We start from the raw sequence: 22811 nt of genomic DNA, 5'->3' as shown, positions 1-22811 counted from the left end.
AAAGGATGGGCCACACGACCCAAGCCATGCAGGGAGAGAGCTCCCCAGGAATTTCACTGACACCATCAGGAAAGAAGCATCTAGCACTCAAGGTCCATGTAAGCTGGAGTACCTGGGAGCCATTTCTTTTATTTTTTTAAACTTACAGAAGTATTTAAAGCCCCAATTCCCTCTGTATGACCACCCACCAGCTTCAGCTTACCTGCAACCCTTGGGGTGTTTCCAGTATATCCAGTGACTGTGGATCAGCTCTGCCCAGGCAACCCAGCAAACTTCAGCATCCAGAGGGCTGCAACCACACTTTTCCAAAGGGGTCTGAATCCCAGCCTTGGGGAGGGGTGTTTTCCTTCCAGGTGTCCCTTCCTTGGGTACTCTCTTGCAGTGTTCTTTAGGGATCACTTTATACCTTCATAGTTACTCCCCTGTTATACTTAGTGATTGTTTATACAAAACTTTTTCTTTTAAAATTATTGTGTGGTTTCTGTTTCCTGGTTGAACACCTTATACCCTGAAACCATGTTAAATCACTTATTAGTTATCATAGCTGTTTGGTAGCTCCCTCATGGCTTTCTACATAAACAATTATGTCACCTGCAAATAGAGACAGTTTTACTTCTCTCTTTTCAATCTTTATGCCTATTATTTTTCTTGCCTTGTTGCAATAGCTAGGACCTCCAATATAATTTGAACGGAAGTGGTGGGTGTAAGCATCCTTGTCTTGTTTCTGATTTTAGGGAAGACGTTTCAACAGTGTGACCATTACATATGTTATTTAATAGAAAGAGGAAGTTCTCTTGTATTCTTAGTTTGCTTAGATTTTTTTTTTTAAATCATGAATGGTTACTAAATTTTGTCAAGTGCTTATACTACATCTATTTAAAAACATGTGGATTTTCTCCATTGTTCTCTATATACAGTAAGTTATATTAATTTTCAGTGTATAACCAACCTTGAATTCTTGGGATAAACTCTATGTGGTCATGATGTAGTATCTGTTTTATATTGCTTTATTTGATTTACTAATATTTGTTAAGTATTTTTGTATTTATGTTTGTGAGAGATATTGACTATAGATTTCTTTGCTTTGCAATGTCAAATTATATTATTAAACAAGTGGAAAGTATTCTATTTTCTGAAAGAGCATCTTTATATTTGTTAGAATTCACCAGTGAAGCCATCTGGGCCAGGAATTTCATTGGGGGAAGACTTTTTTTTAAATTTCAATGTATTTAATATACAAGACTATTTTATGTTTCATTTTGTGTCACTTTCAGTTAAGTTGAATTATTCAAGGAATTTTTCATCTCACCTATTTTGAATTTTTGGCATAAAATTTCTCATAATATTTTAATTATCATTTTACCTTCTGTAGACTCTAAAGTGATCATTGCTTTCTCATTCTTTTTTTTTTAAGTTTTTTTTTTTTTAATATTTTATTTATTTATTTATTTATTTTTGGCTGTGTTGGGTCTTCGTTTCTGTGCGAGGGCTTTCTCTAGTTGCGGCAAGCGGGGGCCACTCTTCATCACGGTGCGCGGGCCTCTCACTATCGCGGCCTCTCTTGCTGCGGAGCACAGGCTCCAGACGCGCAGGCTCAGTAGTTGTGGCTCACAGGCCCAGTCGCTCCGCGGCATGTGGGATCTTCCCAGACCAGGGCGCGAACCTGTGTCCCCTGCATTGGCAGGCAGATTCTCAACCACTGCGCCACCAGGGAAGCCCAGCTTTCTCATTCTTAATTTGTGGTTTATTTTATCTTAATATATCTGGCTAGGGGTTCATGAATTTTATTTATCTTTTCAAAGAAGTAAAGTTTGGCTTTGTTAATTTTCTCTGTAGTTGTCTATTTTTTGTTATTATTTCATTCTTTAGCATTTCCTTCCTTCTACTGATTTGTGTATATATATGTGTGTGTGTGCGTGTGTGTGTGTGTGTATACACACATATATATATAAAATAGGCCCAGTAGGTTGAGAACCCCACGCCTGGATAATCAGCTGTGTCCAAAGGGTGGTGTCAAATATATATACAGGCAGACCTTGCCTTATTGCAGTTTGCTTTATTGCACTTCACAGATATTACATTTTTTACAAATTGAAGGTTTGTGGCAACCCTGCATCAAGCAAGTCTATCGGCACCATTTTTCCAACAGCATTTGCTCACTTCATGTCTCTGTGTCACATTTGGTAGTTTTCACAATATTTCAAACTTTTCATTATTATTACATTTGTTACGGTGATCTGTGATCAGTGATCTTTGATGTTACTACTATGACTCACTGAATGCTCAGATGATGGTTAACACTTTTTAGCAACGAATTACTTTTTAAATTAAGGTATGTACATTGTTTCATTAGCCATAATGCTATTGCACACTTAATATATTATAGTACAGTGCAAACATAACTTTTATATGCACTGGGAAACCAAAAAGTCCACGTGACTCACTTTATCGCAGTATTCACTTTTTTGCAGTGGTATGGAACCAAACCTACAATATTTCCAAAGTCTGCCTGTATGTATAGTTTCTTAAGGTAGAACATTAGTCATTGATTTTAGACTATTCTTTTTTATTTTTATTTATTTCTAAAATAAGCATTTAGATTTCCCTCTAGGTATTGCTTTATCTCTGTTTCCCAATTGTCGATATTTTGCATTACTGTTCAGTTCAAATTATTTTCTCTCTTCCATTATGATTTCTTCTTTGACACACGGATTCTTTAGAAATGTGGCTCCTTTTTCGTCCAAAAATTTTTTTCACATATTTAGGTTTTTCCTAGATATGATTTTTATTACTAATATGATTTCATTGTTGTCTTCACATGATTTCAATTCTTTTAAATTTATTGGGACTTGTTTTATGTCCCAGAATCTGGTCTGTATTGGTGATTATATCACGTACAATTGACAAGATTGTATATTCTTCTGTTGGTGAGTGTAGCACTCTATAAATGTTCATTACGCCAAGGTGGTGGTAGTGTTGTTCAGACTATCTATGACTTTACCAACTTTTTATCTAGTTCATCTTTCAGTTGATGCAATATAGTGCTAAAATCTCCAACTACAATTACGGAAATTGCTTAAATCTGTTGTGGGCTTTTTGCTTTATGTATTTAAGTGATATTATTAGGTACTTTCATATTTATGATAGTTATGTCTTCTAAATAAATTGACCATTTTATCATTATAAAAGGCCACCTATGTTTAGTAATATTCTTTGTCTTAAAGCCTATTTATTATTAATATAGACACCCCAGACTTCTGATGCTCACTGTGTACATGGTATATATTTTTGCATCACTTTGCTTTTGACCTATCTTTAAAGTGCATGTAGTTATGCCTTTTTTTTTTTTTCTATCCATTTGGACAATATCTGCCTCTTAACTGTAGGGTCTAGTACATTAACACTAGAGATAATTTTATCGACACGGATTTAGGTTTACCGTTTATATTATTTTTTTCCTTTTGTCCCCTCTGCTTTTCTTCCTCCTGTTTATCCTTTCTTGCCTTATTTAAAATTTTCTGAGTATTTTTAAGAAGTCACTTTTAATTTATCTATTTTTAAAGCTATATCTCTTTGCATTATTTTTTAGTAGTTGTTCTAGGGGTTGTAATATACATCTTTACCTTTTCAGTTTACTTAGGATTAACATTGTACCACTTCATGTAAAAGGTAGAAACCTTGAAATAAGTCCCTTGCTGCTGTATTCAATGCTACAGCTGTCATATGTATTACACCTACATATATTATAAATCCTATCAGACAATATTATATATATTTGCTTCAAACAATCCAGTTTACTTCTTTTAAATTAAGAGGGGAAAGTACTCTTTTATATAACCCGGATATTTATTGTTTCCAACATTCTTTATTACCTCCTAAACATCCAGGTTTCAATCTGTTGTCATTTCCATCACCTTGAAGGAATTCCTTCGGCATTTTTTTGTGATGCAGATCTGCCAGTGAAAAAAGTTCCTTGGTTTCTTTTACTTAAAAAGAGTTTTTATTTAACATTCATTCTTGAAGAGTATTTTTGGCTGATATAGAATTCTATTTTGAAATCTTTCCCCTCCTTTGGCCTTTTATCGTTCCTTTATTGTATTGGAACAAGATGTTGTTTTACTGTCTTTTGGCCTATAGTTTCTGCTGATAGGTCAGCTGACTTCCATCCTTGGTCTTCTGTATGCAATGTGTCCTTGTTCTCTGCATAATTCCCAGAAGTCTCTGTATAGAGTGTCTAGGTGTATTTTTCTTTGATTTTTAACTATCTTGGGGTTTGTTGAGATTATTGAATCTGAAAATTTATGTCTTTCACCAAGTTGTGGATTTTTTTGGCCATTAATTTTCAAAGTTTTTTTGTGCCCTATTCTCTCCCTCCTCTGCCTCTGGAGCTCCAATTATGTGTGTGTGTGAGACATTCTGATATTGTCACACAGGTCCTTAAGGCTCTGATCAGATTTTTTCAATCCTTTTACTTTTTGTTATTCAGACTGGGTAATTTCTATTGGTCTAGATTCAAGATAACTCTTTACTGTCAATTCCATTCTCCTATTGTATACAACCAATGGGTTTCTTTTTCTTTTCTTTTTAAAATAATTTTAGATACTGTATTTTGCTCTTATAGAATTTCCCTGTGTTTTTAATGATTTCTATTTTTATTTTTCACTGAGATTTCCTATCTTTTCATTTACTTTAATCATATTTTCCCTTATATACTTGAGGATGTGTGTAATAGCTACTTTTACATCCTTGACTGCAATTTCTAACACTGGCATTATTTTAAGGTTGAGCTCCATTGATTGCTTTAGAGTGGGGTTGTATTTTCCTATTTCTTTGTGTGATGAAAAAATTTTAATTGTATCTTGGATGTTGTGAATTATATTGTAGAGACCCTGGGTTCTGTTATATTTCTCTGAAGAGTGCTGGTTTTTGTTTGCTTTAGCAGGCATTGAACTTGGATGAACTCAAACTGCAAGCTCTGTCAATTGGTAGCTCAAACATCAGTTTAGTTCTTTTATCATTAGCTGGTGTCTGTCCTGCTTGTGTGGCTCAGGGATCAGGCAGAACTTTGAGCAGAGTTTATGCACAAAATGTAGGCTCTCCCTGTCTGCCTCTCTCCTATCTGGAATCCTCTCTCCACCTTCTAGTGACTCTGGTTGTCCCAAATTCTGCCCTCTGTTCTTCAAGCCAAAAAGACTGTCATTTTCTACTGTTGACATAGCCATTCTATCAGAATTGACAGCTTTGGCCTGGCTTGGGTTAAAAGCCATGTAATGTAAACTTATCTCCTGCCATTCTACAAGTGTGAACTTCCCTCCAGAATCTGTCCTGGTTCATTCTCCAGTGCCCGCCAGTCATTGTTGATTTTCTCTTTGTTTACTTTTGTTCTTTTGTATTTTGTCTGGAGTTTGTAGATGTTGTCTGTGGGAAATTCAAATCCCAACAGAGTTACTCAGCCATACTGGAAGCAGAACACTTAGATATATTAAGAATCCTTAGAAAAACTTAGATAGAATGAAGTAAAAATTAAAGACCCTTTTGTTCTTCTCCTCCATGAGGAATGTCTCCTTCCTACGCACTTTTAAAAAATTCCTTCTGTATATTGTTCCAAAAGTGTAATATTTTCAATTCATAAACTAAATATAGGATTGGGGAGTTTTAAAACTTTACATAAGTGATAGCACCCTGTGTTTATCACTCTGCAACTTTTTCCCCTCTCAGCATAATATTTGGAGATCTAGCCATGTGGAAACATGCAGATCCAGTTTATCCATTTTACCTGCAGGACACTATTCAGTCACATGGCTGTAACTTTCATTCATCTGCTATTCCTTCTATTGACGGACACTCAGGCTGCACTTAATTATCTGCTCTGATGACGCTGCCGTAATGCTCTGTACCTACGTTTCTGGTTCTTTCCCTCGACTTACAACTGCCGGATCAGCTTTAACTTCAACAGCTTGCTAAATCGTAATTGTACCAATTTACATCTCTACGAGCAGTGTTAGGAAAGTGCCCATGCCTCAAAATATTAACAATGGTTCTCGCCGGATGGTAAAATTTTAAAGGATGCTCACTTTGTTTGCACTTTCTGTCAGTGAATTTTTTTCCCCTGAGCAATTATTTTTTCTGATAACAAAACAGTAAAGCTTTTTGTTATCAAACCAACAGCAGGGTTCGCCCTGCCTCTTCCATCCCATCCACCCCAGGGGAGGACCCCACCCTCAGGGGCCCACAAAGCTCAAGCCTGGGAGCTGCCCGGGACTCCCCCGTCTCCCATCTTTCTCCCGCGCCTGCCTGAGTCCTGTGTATACTGCAGTAGCTCTAAAAAGATGTAGTTTGTGCATTTATTTGCTTTTCTTCGCAACTATTCTGCAAGCCCCTTGAAGGCAGGAAGTGTATCCCCCTCACCTCTATAACTGTGAGACTGGCACCGCCTGGCCAAAGCGGAGGCTGAAAAGCACACAGGGAACCGCAGAGTGGAGACTGCCCTTCCATGACACAAACAAGAAAAAGCTCAAAGAGCTTACCCGGGCCTCACCCCCACCGTGGAGGACAGAGACCCAAGCTGAGCCTTCCGGCTTTGAACTCCCCGCGCTAGGTGACATGACTTGCCTAGGGTCACACGGCTGTGAGTTTGAGCTGTACCAGAAACGGGGAGCCCATTGCCTGCTCCCCCAGTGACGGCAGCCTGGATCCCTTCAGGGTAGACCGGCCACTTGCTTTGCCTACAGACGTTTCTGTTCTGGGCAGGAGTCATTCATTCCTGGTACCTGTCAGCTACAAGGTCTGGACAGCCAGTCTAATCTCCCAGGTCACTTAAAATCTCCGTCATTTCTGCAAAAGTGAATGTTTGGACAATTTATTTCACACGTCCTGTCAATAGAGACACCCTGGAGCCCTCATTTCTGCATCATGTTTCATTGTTTTAGGCTGATATGCGCCGCGTGTGTCTCCAACACGTTATCACCGTAATCACTTTCTTTGGCTGTGGAAATTGTGCTTTGATACAAGGGAAGGGTGACAGGGCCACGCCTGCTGGAGCTAGGATTCCACAATTATCTTTTGTGAAAGGGAGACTGTTATCAAAGCAGCCACAGGAGAACGTCTCGGGGCCACCTCTCGGAGTCAGAAAATTTGAACCATACATTTCACAAATGTGCTTCGCACTGTAAGCCTTTCTGCGTAATGCATGAGATTTGATTTAACGTCGTTGTTAATTCTGGTGTTCACACTGCTGTGCTCTTAGGGGAGCCGTCATTTTTATTTCAGATTTTTTTTTTTCCTGGCAACAGAACTCTGAGGCTGTTTTAGGGTTGCTCTGAATTGTATGAGAACGAGACACCTTCCTGGGGGCAGGGGAGCAGATGCCAGGCAGGTTTTCCAGAGGCTGAGGCCAGCGGGGGACAGGTGGTGGGTTTGCCTCGGGCTCCAAACTGAACCCCTCTGGGCTGGGGTCTGGGCCCCTAGGGCCTGGCTGTGGTTGGTTGGAGCTGGAGGGTTGTGTTTTAAAAAAAGAAAAAAGAATGAAGGAGAAAAAAAAGAAAGAAAAAGGCTTTGTAGCAGAATAGAAGAGAAAGGAAACAATCATCACTTTTCAAGTTGTACAGAGAATCGTTCTGGTCGGCTTAGTGGTGAGAGAGGGCGAGCTGGAAGGAAAAGCAAAGACAGATAAAGAAGACGGATGGAGTGGGAGGGGAGCAAATCCAGAGCCGGGAAGGGGGGATGCGGAGAGACCGGTGAGGGAGAGGGAGCTGGGAGGAGACGGGCGATACCACTCAGACCAGCAGACCCTGGGCGCCCCCGGATGCCCAGGACACGGGGCTGAAGAGGTGTGGAGGGGGCGGGGCACACGGAGGGAGGAGTGTGGACAACCATCCGGGCAACCAAGACATGTTTTAAACCCAAAGATGGGGGCTTCCCTGGTGGCGCAGTGGTTAAGAATCCGCCTGCCAACGCTGGGGACACAGGTTCGAGCCCTGGTCCGGGAAGATCCCACATGCCGCGGAGCAGCTAAGCCAGTGCGCCACAACTACTGAGCCTGTGCCCTAGAGCCCGCGAGCCACAACTGCTGAGCCCGCGAGCCACAACTACTGAAGCCCGTGCGCCTAGAACCCGTGCTCCACAACAAGAGAAGCCACAGCAATGAAGAGTAGCCCCTGCTCGCTGCAACTAGAGAAAGCCCGCGCGGCAACGAAGACCCAAGGCAGCCAAAAATAAATAATTAATTAAATAAAATAAATAAATAAAAAATAAACCCAAAGATGTAGATGGTTCTAGAACAACCAGAAAATGCCCAAAATATAGTGTGGCAACAGACAAATCTTTTTTTTCCCCAATTTTATTGAGAAATAATTGACATACATCCCTGTGTAAGTTTAAGGCATTCAGCATGATGGTTTGATTTACGTATATTGTGAAATGATTATCGTAATAGGTTCAGTCGACAGCCATCAGCTCATGTAGACAGAATAAAAAGAAAAAATTTTTCTCCTTGTGATGAGAACTCCTAGGATCTACTCTCTCAGCAACTTTCCTATGTATCGTACAGCAAGGTTAGCTACCGTCCCCGTGTTGTGCGTTACTTCCCTAGTGTTATTTACCTTATAACTGAAGTTTGTAACTTCTGACCACTGTCTTCCAGTTCCTATTCCCCCCACCTCCTGTCTCTGGTAACCACAAATCTGATCTCTTTTTCTACGAGTTTGGTGTTTTTTGTTTGTTTTTGTTCCACGTATTAAATGAGAACATGTGGTATTTGTCTTTTTCCGCCTGACTTATTTCACTTATCATGACATCCTCTAGTCCGTCCATGTGGTCAAAAATGGTAGGATTTCTTCACTTTTTATGGCTGAATAATATTCCATTGCATAGATAATTACATCTTCTTTGTCCATTCATCCTTAGAGAAATACTTAGGTTGTTTCCAAGTCTCGGCTGTTGTAAACACTGGGCAGACAAACCCTGATGTCCACACTGGATCGTTTAGCTGTGCTCAGATAGGAAGCAGGGAGGTTAAACGTGACCAGACGTGCGGTGGAGCTGATTCTAGCTCAGGCCTTGTGGTTTCTGAGCTGGAGGGAAGGGTGCAGTGTGAAACCCCTCCCCCCATTGTACAGGTGGGGAGACTGAAGCCCCAATCTCTGCCTTTTTGCACAGGGCTGAATCCCTGCTCTGCCACATACAAGCTGTGTGACTTGGAGTAAGGCCATTTCCCTCTCTGGGCCTCCAGGTCCTCATCTGTAGACCAGGAACGAGACTATCAGAGAAGACACGGAGGCCCACCTGCACCACGGCAGGGAAACTTCATCAGGGAGGATTAATCCTCCCGGCCTCTCTCCCCACCCACCGGCCCTCCCTTGGGAGGGGGAGGGACTATTCTGAAGGTGGGCCTGGTAGGAGGAACTGAGCCCGTGCTCCTCAGGAACTAGCTCTGCAGGACACGTGGATTCTAGCCCATGACTTGCCCGGGGCCCGCGACCAGGTGGTGTTTGTCGAAATCAGGGTGACTAGTTAGCAAGCGCCCTTGGCCACAGACAGAACTCAGGCCGGGCCCCGCTCAGCTCGAAGCAGGCATTTTGACACCCCCTGAGGGGCTCCTGAGTCTGCTTTTCCCGCAATGTTCTGAGCCCGGACAGCGAAGGGGGGTGTTCTTTAAAGCCCCTCAAGCCCCAACCATGAACACCCAGCCGGCCGGGCTCCATGGGGCTGAAGAGGCAGGTGAGGAGGTGGTTCTGCGTCAGCCCCGGCGCAGCGCAGGGTCCAGCGAGGATGGCGGTGGTCTCCCCACCAGCCTGCGGCCCCGCATGGCCGCGTGTGTCGCCCTCCGAGCCCTGCAGGAAGCACCCAGCTCAGCCCCCGACCACGTCCGCCCCAACGGGGCTGAGCCGGCCTCTCCCCAGGAGGATGTACTGTGTCAGTGGGAGGGTCCCCCCTCCAGCACCCGCCACCAGCTCCACCTCCTCTGCCCCAGAAGCTGTAATAGGACCGATGTCCTTACCACCTGGACGGCCAGACTCGGGGACTCCGTATTCCAGCCTGGACGCGGCACGGAATCTGCATCAGAGAAACACGCAGATGCTCCCCTGCCCTGGTCTGCCCGGTCCTTGGCACGAGGTGTCACCCATCCGCTGCCAGGCACTGGGAGACGGTTCACCGTGCACATGTCCTCTCCCTTAGAGACAGTGAGGACAGGCAGGGCAGAGGACTGCACTCCACAGGTCAGGGAGTGGAGTGAACACGGAGGTGAGAAGAGGCAGGAGGGAAAACGAAGGAGAGAAAAAGAAGAGGCTTGGGAGGGAAACTTTGAGCTGCTGACCTCTGAGAAATGAAGTCAAGTGATGGAGAGGGGGGAATGAAGCAGTTTATTTTAAAACCAAGAGGTGGTGCTAGGGTACGGGCTCCAGCATGTGACACGGCCCGGAGGTCCCCTCTGCCCTCACTGGTCATCACATCCTCAGGCCGCTTGCCTCGGAGCAGGGTTCCTGCACGGGCCCTGAAGACCCTGGACAAGCCTCCCCCGTGACGTTGCTGCACTGTAGATGCTCAGAAGCTCGGGGTCCCCAGCCGGGACCCACACAGCCAGGCCCTGCCTCGTTCACAACCGCGTCCACTCCCCACCCACAAAGGGCCTGGAGAGGTGAGGGGATGAAGAAGCAGTTATACAATGGAGGACGTGGGTCTGGGGGCGAGGGGGGGGGCCCCATTTGGGGTTGTGGACTCTCCCCTCTTGGCCTCACAGGCTGCTGCTCTCTGACCCAGGAGAGCCCAGACCCAGAGCCAGGAAAGGAGCTTCTCTCCCTGTCATTTTCTTATCCTAGTGTGAGGGGTTGAATGGCAGCCCTGCAAAAGGTAAGTCCGCCCAGAACCTGTGAAGGTGACCTTATTGGAAAAAGGGTCTTTGCAGATGTAGTTAAGGATATCAAGACAAGATCACCCCAGATGACCCAGGTGGGCCCTAAATCCAATGACGAGCAGCCTTATCAGAGAAAGGAGAGGGAGACAGAGACACACAGGAGGAGGCCGGGGAAGACGGGGCCGGAGGGATGCAGCCACGAGCTACGGAGTGCCTGCAGCCACCAGGAGCAGAGGAGGCAGGAAGGACCTTCCCCTGGAGCCTTTGGAGGGAGTGCGGCCCTGCGACACCTTGATTCTAGGATCTCTGGCCTCTGGGACCATGAGAGTACACATTTCTTAAGCCTCCCCAGTATGTGGCACTTGCTACGGCAGCCCCAGGACACTCATGAAACTTCACAGGCACGTCCAGCTCAGGCCACACACAGGTAGCGAGACTCTCCTGAGTATCCCTGGCCCGGGCACGTCCCCCCGACACTCAGCCCAGGCAGGAGCTGATGTGAGAGCAGAGGAACCCGCTAGAGAGGGTTTGGCATCGGCTGAGGGCACCTGGCCCGGGAGCAGCAGGGATGGCATAGGTGACCTGCCCGGAGGCCGGGAGGGTTTCTCGGCAGAGCTGTTGCCTGGTCAGGCCTTGGATGAGGTCCTTTGGGGCCAGGGTGGGGCTCCGAGGCCGAGAGAGGGTGGGAACCAGATGTTGGTCTGTTCGGGCACCGCTGGGGCTGGCTCGGCCCACTCACCTCGTGCAGGCAGCACATGAGGTAGCTGAGGACGGCGTAGCTGTGTTCTGGAAGGCTCTGCAGAATCTGGCAGCAGCGGGTCACTCGCAGGCTGCTCTCCACACCTGCCACGGCATGAGGGTCCTTCCTGAGCCCGCTCTTCCTGCGTCCCTCCGAGCGCGGGCAGGGGTGAGGGCCGGGGAACAGACTGTCCCTCCGCGGGGCCGGGGGCTCCCACTTCCTTCCTGGCCGCGTGGCTGTTCTCAGCAAACGCCCCCTTCTCTGAGCTCCGCTCCATTCTCCGCCCCGGGCACTGTCACAGCTCCCCCGCAGGCAGCCCAGGGTGCCAGATCACCTTATGCGTGGGACGGTCTAGGCAAACTACAGGCGAGGGCCAGCGACCTACTTCTGTCAGTAAAGCCTCATTGGCCCAGACCCACACCCACTGATTCATCCATGAATGAACGGCTGCTTTGCATGACAGGTGAGTCCGTGACAGTGGAGTCCGGCACGCACAGCCTAAAATATTTACTATCGGGCTCTTTAGAGCAAAAGCGTGCTGACCCTGCTCTAGACTAACAGCCTGCTTAGATTCACAGCTCAGGGGCCACCCCGACCAGGGCCTGGAGGTACGTGAGCAGACTGAGCGCCCCCAGTGCTGCCACAACTCCAGCCCTCACTGAGCTCCACAAACTGCAAGTCCAAACGCGCTTCAACACGCATTCACCGAGCTCCCGCTGCAGACACACACGTACACACACTCACACCTCAACCCTCCAGCATACCAACCTTCTCCCACTAAACCCTGGGCTTTACAAACACAGCCACTGCCGAAAGACACAGAATTCCCTGCTGTGAACGTTCTTGCTGGCTTATTAATAAAAGTCATTCTTTCCTGAACTCAAGCTGTTGCTGGCTAATTTGAGTGGACCAGGAATTCCCTTGGAATTAATATTTCTGAGGAACCAACAAGCTTGGAGGCCACCATCTAGTTGCCCTGGATCTCTGCTTTCCAGCCTCGACATCTTTCTAAGAACTGTGGTCCCAGAGTAGATACTGGTGTAATGTCCACCTCCAGCTCTCACTATGGTTCCTTCGAAAAAGAGCACTCACTGGTGAGCAGGAAGGACCAGCTCACTGTCGCAAAGCCACCACGTACAAAGCACTTACTGTGTGCCAGGAACCGTGCCAAGCATTTTACGCACATTTAATCCTCAAAGCAGCCCCAATTTTATATAGATGAGGGAGGTGAGCTCAGAGAGGTTAAGTGACTTGCCCAAGGTCACACAGCTAATGTGTGACAAAGCCCAGACTTGAGTCCAAATCTGTTCAGCTCTGAGCCGGTGCTCTTAACCTTGCTATACATTGGGCGATGGTCCCTGTAGCAGTTTCCTTTTTCCCTGGACACCACAGGCCACCTGGAAAGTCCATTTCCTCCAGAGCGTGCCCTGCAAGGACTTGCTTTTGCATCACTTCAAGGAGTCACGCACCCCACCTGAGCAGGGTTGCCAGATAAAACAGAGGACATCCAGTGAAATGTGAATTTCGGATAAACAGCAAATATTTTTTAGTATAGGTATGTCCCGTGCAATATTTGGAACACACTTATACTAAAAAGGTATTTGTTGTTTATCTGAAATTCACATTTAACTGGACCTCCTGTATTTTTTAACTGCTGAATCTGGCAACCCTATGCCTGAGTCACGATTCAGCCAGGTTGAGCTGTCGGGTGGCAGCCCAGAAGGCAGGGTCTGCACGCTTCAGAATAATAAAGTTGATGGAATGCTAGGCAACTATTAGAAAGAATGAGTAGAGATGCAAATGAAAAGGAAAGAACTAACTCATAATTGCAAACTTTCTAAAATAACTGCTCTAAGACGGGGTTGGGCATCTCTGCCTACCACCAGGTTTTGGCTGGAATGAAAAGTACTTCCTTGGGCAGGAACTTATTTGGGTTGGAGTCACCATCCTAGGGGTGCAACCTTGAGCTGTTAGAAACAATGCTAGTGCTTAGTCTCTTAGTGTGTGTGTGTGTATGTGGTGGTGGGGACCTTGGTTATGTCTTTTGGCTCGACACCCACCAAGAAGCACACCCAGTTTTCGGGGAACACTGGGGCCAGGGGTCGCCCCATTTGAAAGCGACAATGTTTGATTACGTTGCTTTCCTAGCATCTTCCAGCATCTCTGATGTGCCGTTACTGGGCTGTTAGGAGTGATCAGTGCCATGGCCAAGTGTGCACCTGACCCACCCCAGAGCATCTGCATCTCCATGCCCTAGAGCTGCAGCTTGCATCACATCTCGTTGGCGTTCTCTACCAATGTGGGGAGAACTCTAGTCAGTCTCTTCTGAGTTCTTTTTCAACAAGCCCTCAGCTTTTGCGCTTCTATGTTTATCTCTGCATTGTCCAACTTTACCAAGAACCCTAAGTTAGTTTAACAAGAACCCTGATCACCCTTGATATCTGATCGGGTCCTCATCCCCCCCATCCCCCATCCCTCAGCGGATGTTGGACCACTTGGCCTGCCTGCAGCAAGAATCCTGTTGGATCAGTTTAGCCAGAATCCATCCCCCACCCCTGATGCTGCCTCTCAGTAATTTTCCATCCATGGGCCACCCTCGCCCACCCCCCCTGCCCGACCTGCTCCTTGGCTGTAAACAACCCCTCCTTCTGCTTGTTGTATTTGGAGTTGAGCCCAAACTGTCTCCCCACTGCCAAACCCCACTGCAGTGGGGCCTACACCTCTCACAATCCCCCCCGCCCCAGATAGGGGCTGCCTCACTGTGCTTTCACAAGGGTCATGAGTAGCTTTTTCTGTAACAGCAGGTGGGTGGCTACGCCCTTTTAGATGAGGGAGCTGAGCTGCTGGAGGTGGGAGTTCCCCCAGAGCAGCACAGCGGGGGGGGCACTATGACCAGGGAGACGTGCCCCAAATCTAGAGATGCCCTCAGAGACCCCCGCCTCTCGGCCCAGCGGCAGCTGACAACCCCTGACCCCTGTCCCCCGACCACAGACAGCGGTGGCCTGGCTGAGGCCAGCAGGGGTGCAGGTGGGGACAGCCCCTCTCCTGGCCCACAGTGCCAGCACCCCCCCCCCGGCCTGGTCCTCGGCCAGCACCCACGTCGGTTACATACTAGTGATCCCGAGAATCTGCTCGTAGGCCTCGAAGGTCAGCAGCGGCTGGGGCAGCTCCCACAGAAAGGTCTTCAGGATCACAGCAGGGAGGTATATGTCGCCATAGTCGTCAAAGTTCACAGGTTTCCCTAGACACAGAACATCGGACGTCTGAGTTCTGACTCTGGGCAGGGGATTCCTGCTTTAAAACAGGCTCTGCCACGAAATGGCTGTAAACCTCCTGAGGGGAACAGTCCGACACTGGGACACAGCTGTCCTGTCCTGGAAATAGGGTGTCGCCCGCCCTCCCCTGCCTCTCCAGGGCGTCCGGCCGAGGCTGGGGGACACTACTGATTCTCTGCCCTGTGGCTTAGCCCCGCCTGGGACGAGAGCGCTCTGAGGTCAGGGCCCGGCTTCCACTGTCCCCGGTACCTGGCACGCAGGGCTGAGACGGGAGTCTGGGGTCCGGGCACAGGACTCATCTGGGCCGCTGGCCCCGGCCCTGGGCTATTCTGGGGTCGGGGGGTGACGGGGCTCTGAGGCGCCCGAGCGCTGTGTGGCTGGCCGGGCAGGAGGCTCAGAGTGGGGGTCTCGGGGGAGCCCATTCACCTTGGTTGTAGAGCCGCTGGATCTCGCGGAAGGTCTGGACGCTGGCCGATCTCCGGAACAGGCCCTCGGTGTGGAGTCCTGCAAGGGGAGAGCCTCCAGGCATCTCACAGGGCCCAGCACCTGAGGTTTCTAGAATGTCCCGTGACTGCCCCCTGCCCACGCATCACCCCGCTGCGGCTGGCAGCTCCAAATGACAACCACAGAACCTCCAGCCCAACAGCCGTTGTCTCAGAGAACTTTTTACGCCATGAACATACAGTTCTTGGGGCACACTGGGAACCACCCACAGGGACCCCACTTCCTGCCTGATGCACCACCCCCTGCAGCTCCCGCACCTGCACCTGCAGGGGGCCACTCGTCCCTGGTTGCCCATTCCTCCGACAGAATAATCTTCCTCCTGTTAGGGTAAAAGCAGCCTCCACGCACCTGCCCTGTGGATCTGAGCTCTGGCCTCAGGAGTCTTGGAGGAGCCACAGGGCTCACTTCCAAGTCACTGAGTGCACCCACCCCACTGGCAATGGCATCTACAAACCAAGCTTATCTCTCAGGCCAAAGGAGTCCCTTTCATGGCGGTCCTCTTGTGGATTGGTGCTGTGCGAAGCAACACACACGCTTCACCTCATTTAGGCCTCATGACAACCCCGTGCACCAGATACTGTTATTAACCCCATTGGACAGATGAGGAAACAGAGGCCCAGAGAAGGTAAGTAACTCACCTGAGGCCACACAGCTAGCACACAGTGGAGCCAGGATTCAAACCCAGACAGTCGGGTCAGAGCCCCTGGCTGGAGCCACTGTGCCCGAGCCCTGCCCATCCTGATTACCCTCCCTGCCCAGGTTCCAGCTCCTCTAATTCCCTGGCCTGTGGGGCTCTCAGGATCCCAGAGAGGCCTCCTGGGGAGGTGTACCTGGCAGCCCTCACCTCCCCTGGCTGGAGCCAGCTCTTACTCACCTTCCTCTCTCAGGTATGTCACTGTGTACCTCAGCACAGGGGGGTGAGTTCGCCTTGATTTTTGTCTTCGAGACTGAGGGGAGAGAAAAGAAAGCAACAGTTTTCACCTGGGTATGATGGGTGATCGTGACAAGCACAGGGCTCTGGTCCCCACCACACCTTTGTGAAAACACAGGACCAAGATGCCGTACAGGGAGAGAGAGTTGCTTCCTGGACCCTAAGGAAGTAGGTGACCAAAAGAGAGGCAGAAATAATAAAAATGATAGTGCATTGTCTGAGCGTTCCACCAGAAGGATGCACGTGCTATGGGGGAGATCTGGAGTTGGGAAGGGCTCCACATGGGGCAACTTCAGAACTGGGTTTTGAGGGATGAGTAGGAGCTTGCAGAGGACAAAAGAGGGAAGGGCATTCCAGACAGAAGGAAACATACAAAGGAAGGCCCAGGGGCCTGAGAAGATCTGGCCATGAGAGCAGAACCAGGAGACCTGATCAATCAAAAAAGATGCTTCGGGAATTCCTGGGGGTCCAGTGGTTAGGACTTGGCACTTTCACTGCTGTGGCCTGGGTTCAGTCCCTGGATGGGGAACTAAGATCTTGCAAGCCGTGTGGCGTGGCCAAAAAAAAAAAAAAAGATGCTTCGTGAAAACCCAGTATGTTGCCTCAGACAGGCTGTTAACACTCAGTCTCTTATGTGCTCATTTGATACAGAGATTCACATAAGGAAATTTGAAAACATGGGTACTAATATAAAAGAATGACCCTCCCAGCCGCATCCCACCACACCCCTCCCCAGCTGGCAGAGTCAGGATCTGAAGCCAGAGCTGCCCACAGTGACCCATTCTACGGACCCCTGGGCTCCCACTAAACACGTCTGTTTCTCTTTCCTCATCTGCTGGATTTTCTTGCCCCGAAGGCAGCATATTTGAGGACTATGCTAGACTGAGGGACAAGGGCTCTGAAGTCAGACATACCTGGCTGGGATCCTGCTCCGTCACTTTTTAATTGAGCAGAATATGTTTTGCTGTTCTTTTTTTTTTTTTTTTGAATAGATTTGAACACAATGAAATATCATTTTCTAGTAGTGCTGAGTGTACAATTTCTTTTTTTTTAACTTTTTAAATTTATTTTTGGCTGCGTTGGGTCTTCGTTGCTGCGCGCAGGCTTTCTCTAGTTGCGGCGAGCAGGGGCTACTCTTCATTGCGGTGCGCGGGCTTCTCATTGCGGTGGCTTCTCTAGTTGTGGAGCACGGGCTCTAGGCACACGGGCATCAGTAGTTGCAGCACGCGGGCTCAGTAGTTGTGGCTCACGGGCTCTAGAGCGCAGGCTCAGTAGTTGTGGCACACGGGCTTAGTTGCTCCGCGGCATGTGGGATCTTCCCAGACCAGGGCTCGAACCTGTGTCCCCTGCAGTGGCAGGCGGATTCTTAACCACTGCGCCACCAGGGAAGCCCTGTTTTGCTGTTCTTAGGGTGTGTGTTCTTTAAATGTCAGTTAGGTTAATTTGATTGATTGTGTTTCTAGAGTGTTGGTTTTCTGTCTGCTTGTTCCATCAACTCTACAGAGAAGGGTACTGAGGTTTCCCACTAGGATCGTGTATCTGTTTTTCCTTTGGTTCTACCAGATTTTGCTGCATGTATTTTAAAGCTGTTACTGGTCCATAAATTCTGAGGGTTATTTTGTCTTCTTTATTATTACAAAATGTCCCTCTTTATCCCACAGAAATCAGGATACACTTCAAAATGGTTGTTGTTTGAAGCTGTTAATTGCTAGGGGAGTTTATGACGCAGCAACAGATTATGGGAAAACATGGTCACAAATGGACAGAGCCGGGACTCAGACCCTCGAGTCTGAGTCTAGAACCTTCATTCTTGTATATTATCTATTTAAGTTCCACTGTACTTTTGTTAGCCCAAATCAGGGATCGGAGATGGACACTGGGAAAGTCCAGGTGACCAGCTTGAGGTCCCGCAGCTGGGAGGTGGCAGAGTTGGAGGCAAGGCCGGCCATGACCCAGATCTATGCTCCTTCTGTAGCGATTCATCGGCTGGACGTGGTATCAGTCCTGCTTTCCATTTTACTCCGAAATTTTCAGAGCGCCCAAAATCTGGTCCACGTGAATACAATTAAAACTGTATCACCAGTAATGACAGGCCTTTGCATGTCCCAATCTCCATGGAAAGCTGGGTTTCCTGGTGATTTCTCCTATATTATCTTCTAGAAGTTTTATAGTTCTGAATTTTACATTTAGGTTTATGGTTTGTTTTGTTTGTTTGTTGGGATGCGCGGCTTTCGGGATCTTAGTTCCCCGACCAGGGATTGAACCTGTGCCTTCAGCAGAAAGTGGCTTTACCATCTTGGCTTTAGTAGGTATAGAAGACAATGGATTACCATCTTTATTGCTGTAATGTGTTAAGCATTATATGCTCGTAGTATCTAGTTTAATTGTTTCAGGTGGAAAGGATTCTTTGAGTTTCCATTTTGAATGTGTTTGGACTAAACAAACAATAAACTACTGACGTCTGCGCAAAAAAAAAAAAAGTCCTAACCACTGGACCACCAGGGAAGTCCCTCCTGGTGATTTCACCGAAGCTGCCCGTCCAGGACACCAAACAACAGTCCATTTGGCAAAGGGGCCCTGGGGACCGTCACTGCCTTCACGAGGCCATGCTACCACAGGAATGTGACCTGGACCCTCCCTACCCCTTCCCCAATGTGACTTCCTGTGTGTCCCCTCTGAGAGGGAGGAGGTGGCCTGAGGCCCAAGCAGCGTCCAGGCGGTCTCCCTCTGCACCCCTGGGAAGGAGGAACATGGCAGACGGGTCCTTTTCTCCCAGGACGCTCCAAAGCTGCAGTATCTCTTTCTCCTCCGTTTCCTTGGGAACCACACAGACTGCACAAGTCCTGGCCCTGTCCTAGGAGCTGGGTGACCCTCAGCCTGTCTCTGAGCCTCCCCAGTCTCAGTTTTCCCACATGGAAAGTGGAGATGGTGGCAACCTTCCTCTAGGGAGCTGCAAGTCATAAACAGTGAACGATGGGAAAGGTTTTAAGCTGTAAGTCAAAGGCACTAATAACTAAAATCACTGGAATGCCAAGGGCTGGGCGACGTCCCAGGCCAGACACAGGTGGCCCATTTCATGGATAAAGAATTGGGCCCAGTGTGCTGCAGTGACCTACCCAAGGTCACACAGCCAGAGAGCCTGGGTCTATTGATTCTGAAGCCCAGGTTAGTTGCTATAACTAACCTGGGGAGGGGGCTCTACTGAGACCTTCCCAAAGGCTGGACACCCATGAGTTACTGAAAGACCTCTTTGCCTATAGCTTAGTCCACATTTTGTTTCTGAAAGCAGACTTCCAGAGCAGGAAGGGGCCTGGAGGATCAGGGGCAGACTGAGGTCGCAGAAGGGGAGGGATGTGCCCACAGATGCAGGGCTCCCAGCTGAGCATGCTCTCTGCCCAAGCACTTAAGGAGCTGACATCCAGCTCACTGCAGAATGGGGGCCCTGGCATAAAATCACTGCTTTCAATAGAGCAGAAACCCTCAATTTGGGTTTCTCCTCCCCTCCTCATCCCCTGCTTGCTGGCTGAGAGACAGGCTTGTTCAATGGACTGACAGAGTCAGTGCAGAGAATGGCAATTACCCCAGGAACTCTGGATTAAAAACAGGGTGTGCGTCCTGGCTATGTGGGGATGCCCAGGGCAGGGGTGAATCCTAACACACCGCAGCCCTCCTGTGCATCTATCTCCACGTGTGCGGCCCAGGGCCAGACCCTGAACTGAAGTTCCGAGGTACGCACTGGGCAGGGGTGCTCTCGGAGACGGAGCGCAAATCACCGTCAGCCCAGCTCGCTCTCGGCCAGTCAGCCGCCCCCAGAGGGCACTGGGGATTCTCGGCACATCTTCTTGTTTGTATGCCCCAACTTGGGAGACGCGCTTACAATAACTCACAGCATGTTCCTTCTCTGGTTGTGCATGCAAGGAATACAAGTAAGGAGGGACTGTGGTTTTTAGAGACAGTAGGGACAGGGAGGGGGAACCAGCAACCTGAAATCGCAGTGGTAACAGGGAGTGTGGGCCAGGCTTGCCTCACTGGGCACCCCAGCTCTTCCCAGCCCTCTGAGACGGTCATTCGTCTCACATCCCCTCCCAGCAGCTCACGTGGACGATCACAGGAAGACCGTGTGCTGAGGACCTACTGTGCGCTGGCCATGCTCCTAAGCCCACTGGCTTCATCACTGTGCCCCTGTTTGTATAGAGGACAAAACTGAAACTCAGATGCAAATTATTTTATCTGAAGTCACACAGCCAGGTCTCAAATCAAAATCTGACTCCGAAGCCCTTGTTGTGCCTGGAGCAGACCACAGCCCTTCTTTCTGAGTCGGGGGCTTGGTGTGAGATGGGGGTGCTGAGGTCATCTGTGGCGAAAAGGCCCAGGAAGTCTGCAACCCCACCTCTGCACAGCTGGCCCTCTCTGGGGGGTGAATGAAGAATAAGAAACTGCTTTGTATCATCAGCTAGACCAGTCCCCAAAATGCTAATGGGATTGGGAGTTCTGGCAAGTCAGGTTGGCTCACATGACCTAGAACCAGAGCCTGGGGAAGCCTGCTCCCCACCCGAGGCCATTCACAAGTGCCAGGAGCTTATGCTCTCTGGACAGACAGACACCCATGCAGGAGACCACAGATGAGTGTATCTTGAGCTGGCAGAGAAAGAGAACAGAAAGTCAGATGCCCATCTTCTCTTTCTTTGCAAAAGTGGGCCCTGGCCCAGCTGAAGGCTTCAGCTCTGGGAGAGACACAGAAGCAGAAAGAGCCGTGCGGCCCTGCTCGTTAATGAACAGCCCAGAGTATTCCTGAATCGGTCACCATCAGATGTTTCCTCCAAACAGGAAAGAAGAAGGGGAGGTGTGGGGAGGGGGACACACACCCACTTCTCCAAAGTGTTTGAAAATTCCACAATCCTTCTATTTCTTTCTTTTCCCCCAACCCACCCTCTCACATCTGCATGAAGAAATAAAAAGCACAGGTAAAGGAAACTCCAGAGGTAAACATAAAAGACAGTGTACATGTATTATTGTTTGCAACTCTGTTTCCCCCCCTCATCTGATATAAAAGGCCACTGCATAGAGCAAGAATTGTAAATTGTTGTCAGTGGTCATAAAATAAAGATGTAATTCGTATGACAATAATGGCACAAAGGAGGGGAGAAGGAATGGAGCACAATTTTTTTTGTATCCTACTGAAGTTATTATTCATCAGAACTAGACTGTTATAAATTAAGATGTCAATTCTAATCACTGGGGCAACGCTAAGAATACTAAAAAATATATAGCAAAAGAAACAGGAGAATTAAAATGGCACACTAGAAAGGTAGTAATGGAGGAACTAGAGGAACAAAAAAGACAAGACATAGAGATAAGTAGTAAAATGGCAGATGTAAACCTACCTTACCAGCAATCATATTAAATGTAAATGGGTTAAATACTCTAATCAAAAGGCAAAATGGGACAAAAACATGATCCAATTATATGTTGCCTACAAGCAACACACTTGTCATTAAAAGCCACAGATAGATTGTAAGTAAAAGGATGAAAAAGATACAGCATGCCAATAGTAACTAAAAAGAGCTGGAGTAGCTATACTAATATCAGACAAAATAGACTTGAGGTCAAAAATTGTTGTGACAATTTTTAAACATTATAAAATGGTATTCTAGTGACAATGAATACCATTTTATAATGGCAAAAAGGGTCAATCAATGAAGAAAACATAAGAATTATAAAAATTTATGCAACTCACAACAGAGCCCCAAAATATCAATATATGAAACAAAAACTGTCAGAAATGAAGGGAGAAATAATTTAACAATAATAGCTGGAGACTTCACTCCCCCACTTCCAATAGTGAATAGAACAATTGGTCAGAATATCAACAAAGAAACAGAAGATTTGAACCACACTGTAAACCAATAAGACCTAATGGACATCTACAGACCACTCCACCCAACAACAGAGTATACATTCTTCTCAAGGCCCATGGAACATTCCCTAGGATCGGCCATATGTTGGATCATACAGATCTCAATACATTTAAAAGGAATTAAATCATACAAAGTAAGTTCTCCAACTACAATGAAATGAAGTGAGAAATCAATAACAAATACGTGAAGATTTAACAACAGACTGCTAAAAACCAATGGGTCAAAGAAAAAAAATCACAAGGGAAATTAGAAAACACCTTAAGATTAATTAAAATAGAAAGACAACATACTAGCACTGATGGGATGCATCTGAAGCAGGACTCAGAGAAATTTATAGCTCTAAACACCTATATTGAAAAGAAAAAAGATCTCAAATCAATAACCAAAACTTCCACCTTAAGAAACTAGAAACAGAAGATCAAATTAAACCCAAAACAAGCAGAAGGAAGGAAATATTAAAGATGAGAGTGGAAATTAATAGGGAATAGAAAAACAATAGAGAAATATCAATCAAACCAAAAGTTGATTCCTTGAAAAGATCACTGAAATTGATAAGGCTTCAGCGAGACTAAGAAAAAAAGGGAGGAGATTC

At 47.4% G+C, this 22811-nt stretch overlaps 2 protein-coding genes across 2 annotated transcripts in view; both read right to left on the bottom strand.

Moving 5' to 3' along the window:
* Window positions 1-1431: 1431 nt before the first annotated feature.
* PRR5 (proline rich 5) overlaps window positions 1432-22811 on the bottom strand; it is a 131584-nt gene continuing 110204 nt past the window's right edge. The window contains exon 10 of the transcript XR_014233418.1: window positions 1432-1663. The gene's annotated coding sequence lies outside the window, so the exon portion shown is untranslated. The remainder of the gene's footprint in view (window positions 1664-22811) is intronic.
* ARHGAP8 (Rho GTPase activating protein 8) overlaps window positions 1432-22811 on the bottom strand; it is a 53776-nt gene continuing 32396 nt past the window's right edge. The window contains 5 exon segments of the mRNA XM_082348965.1: window positions 1432-11695; window positions 14704-14832; window positions 15293-15370; window positions 16245-16289; window positions 16292-16317. Coding sequence (XP_082205091.1) covers window positions 11370-11695; window positions 14704-14832; window positions 15293-15370; window positions 16245-16289; window positions 16292-16317 — 604 coding nt within the window. The 3' untranslated portion in view covers window positions 1432-11369.

This window comes from Balaenoptera borealis (genome assembly GCF_965194805.1).
Source record: "Balaenoptera borealis genome assembly, chromosome: 13".
In the NCBI taxonomy this organism is placed as follows: domain Eukaryota; kingdom Metazoa; phylum Chordata; class Mammalia; order Artiodactyla; family Balaenopteridae; genus Balaenoptera; species Balaenoptera borealis.
Note: the sequence above shows the minus strand (reverse complement) of the source record. Positions and strands in the feature narration are given on the sequence as shown.